This window comes from Aptenodytes patagonicus, chromosome 10 (assembly GCF_965638725.1).
Source record: "Aptenodytes patagonicus chromosome 10, bAptPat1.pri.cur, whole genome shotgun sequence".
In the NCBI taxonomy this organism is placed as follows: domain Eukaryota; kingdom Metazoa; phylum Chordata; class Aves; order Sphenisciformes; family Spheniscidae; genus Aptenodytes; species Aptenodytes patagonicus.
Window position 1 is genome coordinate 6,264,372 of NC_134958.1, and position 11,052 is coordinate 6,275,423.

At 61.0% G+C, this 11,052-nt stretch overlaps 2 protein-coding genes across 2 annotated transcripts; one reads left to right on the plus strand and one right to left on the minus strand.

Annotated features, from left to right (window-relative positions):
• Window positions 1-969: 969 nt before the first annotated feature.
• On the plus strand, window positions 970-7,093 carry PLIN1 (perilipin 1). The gene is made up of 8 exons (XM_076348665.1): window positions 970-1,014; window positions 2,417-2,615; window positions 2,766-2,848; window positions 3,216-3,468; window positions 3,631-3,839; window positions 4,387-4,539; window positions 5,236-5,469; window positions 6,004-7,093. Exons 1-8 carry the CDS (start codon window positions 970-972, stop codon window positions 6,373-6,375), a joined length of 1,548 nt encoding a protein of 515 aa, XP_076204780.1. The 3' UTR covers window positions 6,376-7,093.
• Window positions 7,094-7,308: 215 nt separating this feature from the next.
• On the minus strand, window positions 7,309-10,636 carry LOC143164887 (ras-related and estrogen-regulated growth inhibitor-like protein). Its single transcript, XM_076347930.1, has 4 exons — window positions 10,336-10,636; window positions 9,853-9,906; window positions 9,314-9,390; window positions 7,309-8,738 (listed from the first exon to the last, which is right to left on the minus strand). The coding sequence occupies exons 1-4, from the start codon at window positions 10,472-10,474 to the stop codon at window positions 8,313-8,315; spliced, it is 696 nt and encodes a 231-aa protein (XP_076204045.1). The 5' UTR covers window positions 10,475-10,636; the 3' UTR covers window positions 7,309-8,312.
• Window positions 10,637-11,052: the final 416 nt, after the last annotated feature.

An 11,052-nucleotide genomic window follows, 5' to 3' on the forward strand; every position in this document is an offset into this window, starting at 1 on the left:
GAGCTCTTTGGCCAGTTTCCACCACAACTCGCCAGCTCCCAAACCCGTGCAACTGGGAGGTGGGGCCTCGTGGTGGTAGTGGCCAGGGCACCGTGCATCGCTCTCAGAGGACCCGGGCGAAGGGACGGCGCAGCCACCACCCTCTGCTCCTGCTCTGCCGGGGACGGGCTGCCCCTCGGTGAGTAGCCTGTTCCCACCGGGCGCTCCGGGGACAGCTTCAGCGGGACCAGTGTGGGGGGTGAGAGCAGGGATCACCCGCACTCCCTAAATCTCCTGAATTTCATCTGCTGCTGAAAAAAAGGGGTCTGTGCCGGGGGTGGGAGCTGGAGATGGGCTTTCGGGTGTCACCCAGCCGGGAGCAGCGGAGACGGGTGTTTTGCAGTGCTTTTGCCCCCCCGCATTGAGCTGAGGCTGCGAAGGGACGGGTGCTGGCATCGTGAGCCGCAGAGCTGCGGGGCAGATGTGTGGGAGGGGGATGCTGGCCACGGCTGGGCAGATCGCTGCATCCCTACCCACAGCTCCTCTCTCTGCTCCTGTCCTGCCTTCTTACCCCTTCTCAGCCTGCATCTCTCAGCCTGCATCTCTCAGCCTGGCCCCCGTGCACATCTACTAGTATCCTGGTTGCTCTGAGTTTGCTTTACAGCTCTGCCAATGCCCTTTAGCCTGCCTTGTACCGTAGCTCCTCCAAACTAGATGCCTCTCAACTCATTTTTTGCATCTTTGGGTGTTAAGACACACTAGCCGGGGAGGGCTGTGTGGAATCATTGGTTTTACAGCTTAAGTGCTAAAAAGTCAAGTGTTAGGCAATGCCGCATCCATTGCACCCATGGGAGGTGCATGTCTCAGCCCAGCTCCCGGCCCCGCTGTGCTTGGGGGGTGCAGGAGTGAGTGAAGGGAGCCCGAGCCCAGCCCTGCCTTCTCAGCAGGGTCTGCGGCTCCCAACTTTGCTTTACAGGTGGATGCGTCGCAATGACGGCGAAGAAGAATCAGACTCTGCAGAATGGAAGTGCCAAGGTGGGTGCAGGAAGAGGGAGAGAGAGGAGGGCAGAGGTGTGCCAAGGGTGCCAGGTAGCTCGTCCCGGCTCTGCGTACGAGTCACATCTGACGCTGTCCCACGTGTCCCCCTGTTATCTTTATATGGATGTTTACCTGCATTTACCTCTAATATAGAGCATCATCAAAGGGAAAGGATAAAATCTTTTGCATACTTGAAATTAAATAGTTCAGAGTCAAGGAAGTTAACCCTGGGCGATGCAGGCCCTCGGTGATACCTGCCAGCAGTGCCTGTCCTTCACCTGTGTCCCCACTGTGGACCCCAAACCTCCAGCAGTCGTGCTGCTATGGATGCAGCGCTGCTCTGAACAGCTAGAGCCCCCGGGATTGCTGAACTGCGGGCAGTTGTGAGAGGCCTGGCTCCACGTCAAGCCAAAATTAGCACAATGCAGCACAAAACAATATAGTTTTTATCAAACATGCCAATTCATGGTCCGGCTGTGGTCACAAGTGGGACGTGAAAGCCAGACTCAGCCTCTCACCACCGGTGATCAGGGGAAAGCGCAGCTTTTTCTTCTGCTCTGTCCTGTGCAACCCAAAGAGCACTTGCCTCATGGCTGCTATGACGAGCCAACGTTTGCCCCGTTCCTCCCTTGGGGCTGCAGCATGTCGCTCGGTTGTCTCACCTCGCCAAGTGGGCGCCAGGCGAGAGCAGGAGCGGAGGGTTGGAGCTGCAGGTTTATCCTGCACAGCCAGCTTTGAGGGACCTACCTCCAGCCGTGCATCTGGCACTGGCAGCACACACAGGTGTCGGCTGTGCTGGTTTATACTGGCATTCCACATCGCCCATGCTAGCAGGGTGTGGGGACGCAGTGCCTTGCTGCCTCGGAGAGCTCTGGTGCCCTCTTCTTCAATGGCTCCTACCAAAGCCCTTTGTGCCATCAAGGACAGACCCACTTCTCTCCCCTTCTCCTTTTTGAGGTCCATATCCCTTACTTGTCACAGTGGTGACAGGACAGACAGGACAGAGGTGCCACATAGGCAAAATGGACTTTGCTGGTCCAAGGACAGGAGCAAGGGCTGGGTCAGATGGAAGAAGCAGCAGAGCAGGGTGGAAAGTCAGAGGGAGCGCCTGGACAGTCAGGCTTAGAAGATGGGGGAGGGTGGGGACCATCACCCCTCCGACACTGCCTGTGGTGTCCCTGCTCCTCCAGCGGCAGCAGCCAGCCTGCTTGTCCATGGTTGTGCCATACGCAACATAGCTGGGAGGCCCTCAATGGGGTTCGAGAAATGCCCTCCTCCTCCAGCGTGAGCTGAGGTCCTCTGTGGTCACTGCAACACACCAAATGCCACCGGTGTGCGGGCGATGGGGTGTTCCTCGGGAATGGCTGTTGGCTAACCAATGCCTGTCTGCCATGCGCAGGAGAATGTGCTGCAGAGGGTCCTGCAGCTGCCGGTGGTGAGCTCGACCTGCGAAAGCCTCCAGCGGACCTATGCCAGCACCAAGGAGGCCCACCCGCTCATGGCCTCCGTGTGTGAGGTCTACGAGCGGGGCGTGCAGGGTGCCAGCGCCTTGGCCATGTGGAGCATGGAGCCCGTGGTGCGCAGGCTGGAGCCTCAGTGTGAGTCCATCCACTGGGGGGGACATGGCGGGGGGGGAGGCACCAGAGCCTCCCTTGGTGGGACAGCGCTGGCACTAGCACGTGAGACCCCCCTAGCACAGCCCGGGAGCTTTTCTTACTAACCCACCCCCATGCTTTCGCCCAAGGCAGTCGCTGTGGCTAACGACCTGGCTTGCCGGGGCTTGGACCACCTGGAGGAGAAGATCCCCGCCCTCCAGTACCCCGTCGACAAGGTAAGTCACAGGCAGGACAGTCTGGGACCCCCCGGCCCCTCTGCAGAGCCCACAGCACGTCACCTCTGGTCTTGTTTCTGGATGGTGATGGGCTGCTCAAGGGGGGAACAGGGCAGCACCTCCAAGCAAGGACTCCTCCAGGGGCACCTGCAGCCCAGGGGATGGTTGGGGCGCTCCAAATATAGGGCAACAGCGTCCTATGTCCCATCCCTGCCAGCTAACTCCAGCCCAGGCTGGAGAGAGCTTTTATGCCCCTCTTGGGGCTGTCTACTGGCATGGCCATGGCTGGGGTCCCCATGGTCCCTCTGGCTGTCCCATGCCACCCCAAGCACACCAGCAGGGCTGTTCTCCATCTCTCCGCCTGCAGCTCGCGTCTGAACTGAAGGGCACCATCTCCTCCCCACTCCAAAGTGCCAGAAGCACCATTGGCAACTCCGTGGATAAGATCATGGAGCTGGCGGCAGAGGGCTACGAGGCCACCAAGAGCACGGTGGAAACGACAGCAAAGTACACGAGGAGGAACTCGGTGAGCCAGATGGCAGCCGCAGGGGTCGACACGGCCCTGGGAGGGCTGGAGAAGCTGATGGAGTACCTGCTGCCAGAGGAGGATGAAGAAGCAGGTAGTCCTGATGCCCAAATCCCCTCTGAGGGTGTCTGGGGAGGGCTGGCTGCACGTGGCAGGAGGAAGCCCCTGGATTTTGGTGCAGGGCTGCCTACGAGGGTTGTCCCACCAGGACATAAACCCCCCAACCGTTCTTCTGCCCATGCTCTTCTACCTTTAGATCAGAAGCCCAAAGAGACGCGTGGGTCAGCAGTAAAGGTCTCCCAGCAGCAGCCCAGCACTCCCAGTGCTCCCAGCACTCCCAGCACCCTGGGCCGGATTGGCACCTTGGTTAGCACCGTCTCCCACCGCGCTTACCAACAAACCACCCAAAGCCTCCAGCGTGCCAAAGCCAAAGGGCAGGAGCTGGCCACCTGGATCCCCATCCTGGTGAGTGCCAAAACCCACCCGCCAGGTTCCTGCTCCCTCATACCCTCTTTTGGGCTGATTCTGCTTTTGGATGAGATGTTTCAGGCTCCTTGGAGCACATGCAAGAGCGGAGTGGTGGGCGCTGCTGGTTCCCCTGCTCAGCAGGACAAGCTGGGGCCAGCAGTTCCCGTGGCACGTTTACACACAACCTTGTACCGTGTTAGCGGGATGACTTATTTTTAGTTAGCTCCCAATGTGTATTGTTGATTTATGGCCTTGCCATAACATCCTCCCTAAAGCAAAAAGCCCCCCCAGAGGCCCGGAGGGGATGGGGAGGAGGAGGTGCCTCTCCTCTCCCACCCGGCGCTGCGGTGGGAACCCCTTCTCGGGCCTGTGCCGAAAGCCCAGAGCTCCCAGCTGCCCTTGGGATTTCTTCCTACGTGCATAAATGAACCCCTCTGCTCCCTGTGCACCCCAGGGCCCCCCGTGAAGTCCTCGGGCTAAGCAGGATGGGGTGGATGGGATCTGCCAGCACCCCCTGAGCAGTGGCTTTCTGCTCCCTTTCCAGGGCAGCTTGGCCAAGCCAAGCGCCCCCGAGGCGCCGCGGGCCCACAGTGATGGGCAGAGCACCACGGCCGGCTGGCTAAGCCAGCAGCAGAGCAAGGTGCCGGAGCAGAAGCAGGAGAAGGCGGGGAAGAAAGACAACCACCACACCAAGGAGGTATGGAGAAAAGGGGAGCAGTGAGCCAGGAGCGCCCCAAAGCACCCCACTGCCCATGGACCGTGCCAGCATGGGGGATGTTCTCCTCATACCCTTAGGGACGAGGCCCCCATCCCTGCTGAACCCTGAACTGCAGCTTGGAGGAGGCAAGGGGGGGTCAGCAGCGGGGCAGCCCCGCCAGCCCCCTTCCCTGACTCCCCAAAGCTGGGGGCTGTGGGCAGCCTCTGCGCCGGGCAGGGTCGCCCTAGCTTATATATTCAAGACTCCTTTGCTGCTGTGAGGTGTCAGCACCGAGCGTCCCACCGAGCCCCTGAACACCCCTGAAAAATCCCCCCGCCGTGGTCCCAGCAGCGAGGGGCGGTGTGAGCCGGCAGGGCTGGGAACGGTCCCCAGCAGCAGCTCCACTGGGACACAGGGACGGGAAGCAGCAGGTCGGGGTCTCTGCCCTTCGCCTCTGCCTGCAGCGGAAGCGCAGCCTGGGGCAGGGGGTCCCCTGGGGCCTGGGAGTGGGGGGAGCCAGCGGGGGGACAGGGAGTGACCCTGCTGCAAAGGGCTGCGGTGGCTTTTGCAAAGCAGCGAGCCGAAAGCACTCAGGCTTTGAGCTGCGGAGGGGATGGGGAGCCCAGGGCCACCCCTGTCCTGCCCAGAGTGGCTGGCGGGGCTGGGGCCGCTGGCTGAGCTGGTTTCTCTCGGCAGGCAGGGGACAGCCCCGGGCTGGTGGGCAGCATGGCTCACAACCTGCAAACCGCCTGTGCCTCCGGCATCTCCAGCGTGAAGAAGGTCCCGGCCGTGGCCTGGGACGCGGCGGAGGGGTTGATCCTCTTCACCCCCCGCAGGCTGTCCAAGGCCATGGAGACGGTGGATGCTCTCGGGGGGACCCTCGTCAGTGCCCCCAAGCATCTGCTGGGCACCCTGTACAGCTACGTGCCGGTGAGTTTGTCCCCATCCAGGTCCCGTCCCTCTCCAGCAAACCCCATTTTGTCCAACCTCCTCCCATGAGCACCCCATAGTGCCGGGCGGTGCCAGGAGGTACCAGAGCGGGGAGATGGGGTGCTGTTAGGACACCTCAGTCCCACCAACCTTCTGAGCATCCCCCAAGCCGTGACAGCGAGTCTCCCCCCATAGACCTGGCAAGTCAGCCGGTGGTGGCGGCACCTTCACGTGGTTCATGGTCAAGCCAGGGTGTGACCACAAATTCCTGGGAAGGTGAAAGTTTGGGCTGAGACTGTGTCCCCTCTCCTTCCCCCCATCCCTCTGCTCCCCCAGGGCCATTTCTCCACCGCAGCTGCTCGGGGGCTGCAGCTGCCCACTCCCCTCCGCTGGGGACCCCTCTGGGGGCAAACACTGGCCTGTCCTGAAGATCCCCCAGGTTTTGGGGGGTGGCGGGGGGGGAGCTATGTAGCAGAGGGAGAGCAGAGCTGACAGGCGGGTGCGGCCCAACCGGGCACTCACCCCACCTCTCAGCTCCGCAGGCAGTCGGTGAAGCAAGAGGAGGCGGCCGGGGGCAGCAAGACCAGCCCGGAGACAGAGCAGAAGGAGGAGGACGCCAAGCCTGCCGCCCCCTCCGCAGAGGAGAAATCCCAACTGAGGGGCGACTGGCGGCTGTACCGCGGCCATCACCCCCTCTCCTTCCTGGGGCTTGAGGACCCCCTCTTCCTGCGGCACAACCTCTACCGCAGCCCTGCCTTCGAGCCCGAGTGCCCCCTCCCGCGGAAATCCGCCTTTGCCCCCTACAACAGGCGGGTGAGCGAGGGCTCCTACCGCTTCAGCCCCGAGGCCATGTACAGCCGGGCTTACTACGCCAACGTCTACAGCCCTACCTTCAAGAAGGACTGAGCCGGTGGGGAGGACGAGCACATCCCGGCCCCCCTCTAATCCCCCCCCAAGCACGCTTTGCCCAGGCCCCTGCCAGCCGCCCGCACGCACCCCTGTACCGGGACAGGAGCTCAAAGTGGTAGACATGCCATGGGCTGTCTTCTCCTTCTGGAGCACATCAGGGCCAGGATGGGGGAATAAAGGCAGCCAAAAGCTCTGTTGGTGGAAGGAGAAGGTAGGGGGAGGTGGGACCAGAGTGGACCAGAGAGGCAAAGGAAATGCCAAGAGCGGTGAGACCAGAAAAGAGAAAAAGGGACCGTCCAGGCCTGGCACTGGGCCACCCCGGTCCCTGTTGAGCAGATAGCGTGGACTTAGATGGGCTGTACGTTGAGAACAGCGCTGAGACAGAGCAAGGAGGACAGCATAGCCATCGAACGTCACCATAGCAAGCCTGGTTCCCCATCCTTCCTTGCTCTGTCCCACCTCGCAGGGCCCGTCCCTGGTCACAGATTGCTCCTCCATGGACGAGCTGAAGGTCCCCACCAACCAGCAGGACTCATGAGTCGGAAAGCCCTGGGCACCCACCCCCAGCTGGTGGTGGGACGGATGGTGGGGTCAGGAAGACGACCGGTAAGAACAGGTGGAGCTCCTGGAGCCCCTCTCTCCCACAGGACCGCCTGGCTTCCCGCAACACCTTGTTGTATCCGCTGCAATAATAAACCTTCCCGAACTGCCGCTAGCCCCATCTGCCTGGCTGCTTTATGAGAGCGAGCCACCAAAATAAGGGAGCAGAGTGGGGCGAGACATCCCACCCAGGGCCGAGGGAGCAGGTATGGGAAACTCATCCTCGGGTTGCTGCCGTAGGGATGGTGGGGGCTCGTGCCCAGCACAGTACGTGTCTCTTCCCATGCCCCGAGTACAAATTCACAGCCGCGAGGAGCCGGGGGCTTCCTGCCAAAGACAATTTATTGCATTTCCAGAACGGAGCAGAGAAATCACCGGCTGTACTGCACACGCAAACCCTCTTCCAACACGCTGCTTTCCCAGGCACACCAGGGGAAGGGTTTGGGGAGAGGCAGGGAAAAACCTCCCGGCAGCGGAAGGGTTCGGCGATGAGCCCGGCGACCCCTTTCCCCACCTCCCTCCCTCCCTGGAGACAGGCAGCCTTACGGAAGGAGCGGCTTGCGAAGGAGCACCGTACGATTCCCCATCCTGGGAACGAGCCACGCGCCTGGTTTTTCCCAGGCACAGCCCGTACAGCACTTGCACAAGGAAAACTGCTACAGTCGCTGAAAGGCTGTGTGGGAGAGAGGACCACGAGCAGGACAGTTCAAAAGCAAGGCGGGTGGGATGGGGACCTCAGCGAGGTCCTCAGGGATCAACCGGTGCCGCAGGCTCTGGGACACTCAGACACGGTGAAGCGCACATGGGAACTGCCAGTGGCTCCCCACTGGAGAAACCCCCACATTGCCAGCTCGTGGGTGCTCCAGGGTTACCAGAGAGGACCCTGATGAGCGTTAAACAGGAATAAGGACCCCACGGTAGGAAGGGCTACCGTGTCCCCCCTGCTCACTGACAGCCCGGGCAGCTCCCACTGAAGGAGCTGGGGATGATGCTGCCTGGAGCGGCGGCAAGATCACCTGGTGGTTTCCAGCATTGGAGGATGGAAGGAGAAAGCAGGAGGCACCTAAAAATCCAGTACAGCAAAGAGCAGAGACTTTGCCCCACCACCTGTCCCACCATGGAGCCAAGAGCTCTACAGGAGGGAGCAGAGGAAGGCACTACCAGTGCTCAGCTGCACTGGCCATGTATGGCAGGAGACCCAGACCCTGAGGTTAGGAGGGCAGCAAGGAACCCACCATACTTATGGAAGTGCACACCATCTCCATGGGCACCCAGGGAGGAGGCTCAGCCCAGCTGGGCAGCGCGGAGAGAAGCAACACCCAGGCTCACCCTTCTCAGAGGGAATCCGTTCGCTTACGGGCAAACACAGCCGACATCGTCTTGACGATGCCACGGATCCCCGTACCCTTTTTCAGTGCCAGTTTGGTGTCAGGGATGCGTTTGGCTAGTCCATGGAAGACCATGAGGGCCCCATGATAAGCCTCAGCTGCAGAGACCTCGTAGAAACCACAGTCTAAAGAGAGGGCCAGGAGCCGACCCTCCTCGCTGGACACTACCCGTTGATGGTGTAGGTCACGTTTGTTGCCCACAATAACGATGGGCACCTTCTCCTGGCTCTGCCCCTCCTTGGCCGCCTTGATGAACCGGATTTTGAGGGGCAGGATGTTGAAGCTGGCGCGGTCGCAGATGCTGTAGACCAGGACAAAGCTGTCTGCCCACTGGATTCGCTTCTCCTCCGAGGAGCCCTCCTCTGTCTGCTCCTGGGGAAAGAGAAAAGGAAGGTTCCTTTACCCAGCTCCCTCCCTCCATGCCTGCCTGCTAGCACAGGGCACGGCGATCCTGAGCCCCTCGGGACGGGAGCGGCTAGCGAGCAGCAGCAGAAGGGCAGAGAGAAAGAGGAGTACCGAGGAAGGCAGAGCAGGACCTGGCAGACCTCACCAAGGGGACACGATTTGGGCTTCGGCATCACTGTCCTCACCTCATCACCCAGCTGGCAAGCACTGCAGGCTGTAGGTGATAACAGCGGGGAGGGACCTCAGAGCGGCACTTCCACTTTGCCAGCACAGTCCTGTGCTCAATCCAGGCTGATAACATTAGTGCTTCAGCCCCCAACGTCCTCAGTCAGAGGACCATGGGCTACGGTGACTATTGCTACCCTGCCAGCAATGCTGCTGCTCTGTGCTCTGCAGGCAAGAAGGGTTTAGTTGTCTACAAACCACCTGACACAAGAGTTTTGCCTATGCCTATGCCTATGGTTCCCCCCTGTGTAACTTTTAGTAGAGGGTTTTTTTGCTTCCCGGGGTGAAAACAGGCAATGGGAGAGGAGCCCTCTCACCTGGGAATTGGGGACATCCCAGATGTGGAAGAGAATCTCTCGGCCGTCCACGGTCAGGTTGTGGCTGTAGATGAACTCTGCCAAAAAAATGAGAACAAAAATGGCCATCTTCACAGACCCAAGAGATAGCTCCCTCAACCCAGGTCTTCTCCTGGGGACAAGCCTGTCACATCCACCCTGGGAGACCGTGCTCTACAAGGCAAGGTCCAGGGACTCTTTTCGTACAGCAACAACCACGTGGAGCATGGTGGTCTCCAGGGCTGTGGCCACCCCAGCCTGCCTCCACCCCAGCGTTCAGTCCAGGCACACTGGTGCCACCAGCTGCCACCCAGGACCTTTTGCACCCCAGAGAAGCAGTTCTGGAGCGAAGAGATGGGTCACTGAACAAATACAACCATCGAGCTCCCCCTGGAACAGGGGAAGGCTCTGGAGAAAGGCAGAAGAGGATGGGACGCAATGAAATCCCACGGGCAGAAGCAGGCTCGCCTCCTGACCCCAGTCCCTAACGGGAACCGGCCTGGCCCTGGCCTGGCACTCACCCATGTCTCCGTACTCCCCGATAAAGCGCCGGGTGAGGAAACGCACAGTCAGAGCTGCAGAGGGGAGAATAAGAATCATCAGAATAACCCTAAACCTGAAGGACTTTCCCTTTTTAAATCCAGAGCAGAGTCTGGCACCATCCCCCTGTAAACTCCCACTAGCAGGAACGACCTCCGGTTTTCCAGCCCTCGGCAGGTCTGCGAGCAGAGCAGAGGCACAGCACGGACCAGAGCATCAGCAAACCACAGCTCAGCGGAAAATACCTTGCCCCGTCGCTCGCCCGCTGCCTGCAAGGTTGTGCTCAGCTTCCCCACCTCGAATCACCACCACACCTGAAAGCTCAGCCTTGCTCTTGCTCCGCAGAGTTGGTCTCTGCAGTTTGTTCTCCAAACGCTGCTGCAGTTTTCAGCCTTTTTTTTGGGGGGAGAAACGGGTCTCCCTGCCTGGGAACCCCCTGCTCCCAGCTCACGGCCAGTTCTTACCTGATTTCCCCACGTTGTCCGCTCCCATAACGAGGACGTTCGCTTCCATCTTCAGGGCGGTGGGGCCAGGCACCTCCACGAGGGCAGGGTGGTCAGGGGTGAAGCTGGCACTCCGGCGCAGCGGGAGCCGGAGCCCCATGCCGAGCACGGCCGTGCCTCGCCGGCGGTCCCAGTGGCGTCTGCGACTCCTCTCCACACAGCCGAGGAGCCAGCGCTTCCCATGGCACCCAGGGGACCCGCGAGGGCCATACCCCTCCCCGCAGCCGCAGGGGCGGTGCAGCGGGAGCTGCAGGCGGCCAGATGAAGAACTTTGCTATCGTTCAGATTGTCCCGAACATGCGTCAGTGCCTGGAGCCGGCCCTGCCATCTCCCGGCGCGGCAGGCGGTTGGGAAGCACCAGCTGGCTGCACCAGCTGCTCCGCAAACTGCATCCCAGGAGGCTGCCCACGCCTGCACCTCGAGGACGTTGTCCCTTGGCAGGGCCACGTAGCCCCTTGTCCCTTCCCCACGGCAATCGTGGAGCTGCCGCCGAGGAGCGGTGGAGCGTCTCACGAGCGGTGGAGCATCTCGCGAGTGACGGAGCAACCCGCGAGCGATGCAGTGTTGTCTCACAAGCGGTGCAGCACCTCACAAGTGGCGGAGCGTTGTCCCACGAGCGATGGAGCGCGTCACGAGTGATGAAGCCTTGCCTCACAAGCGGTGGAGCATCTCACGAGG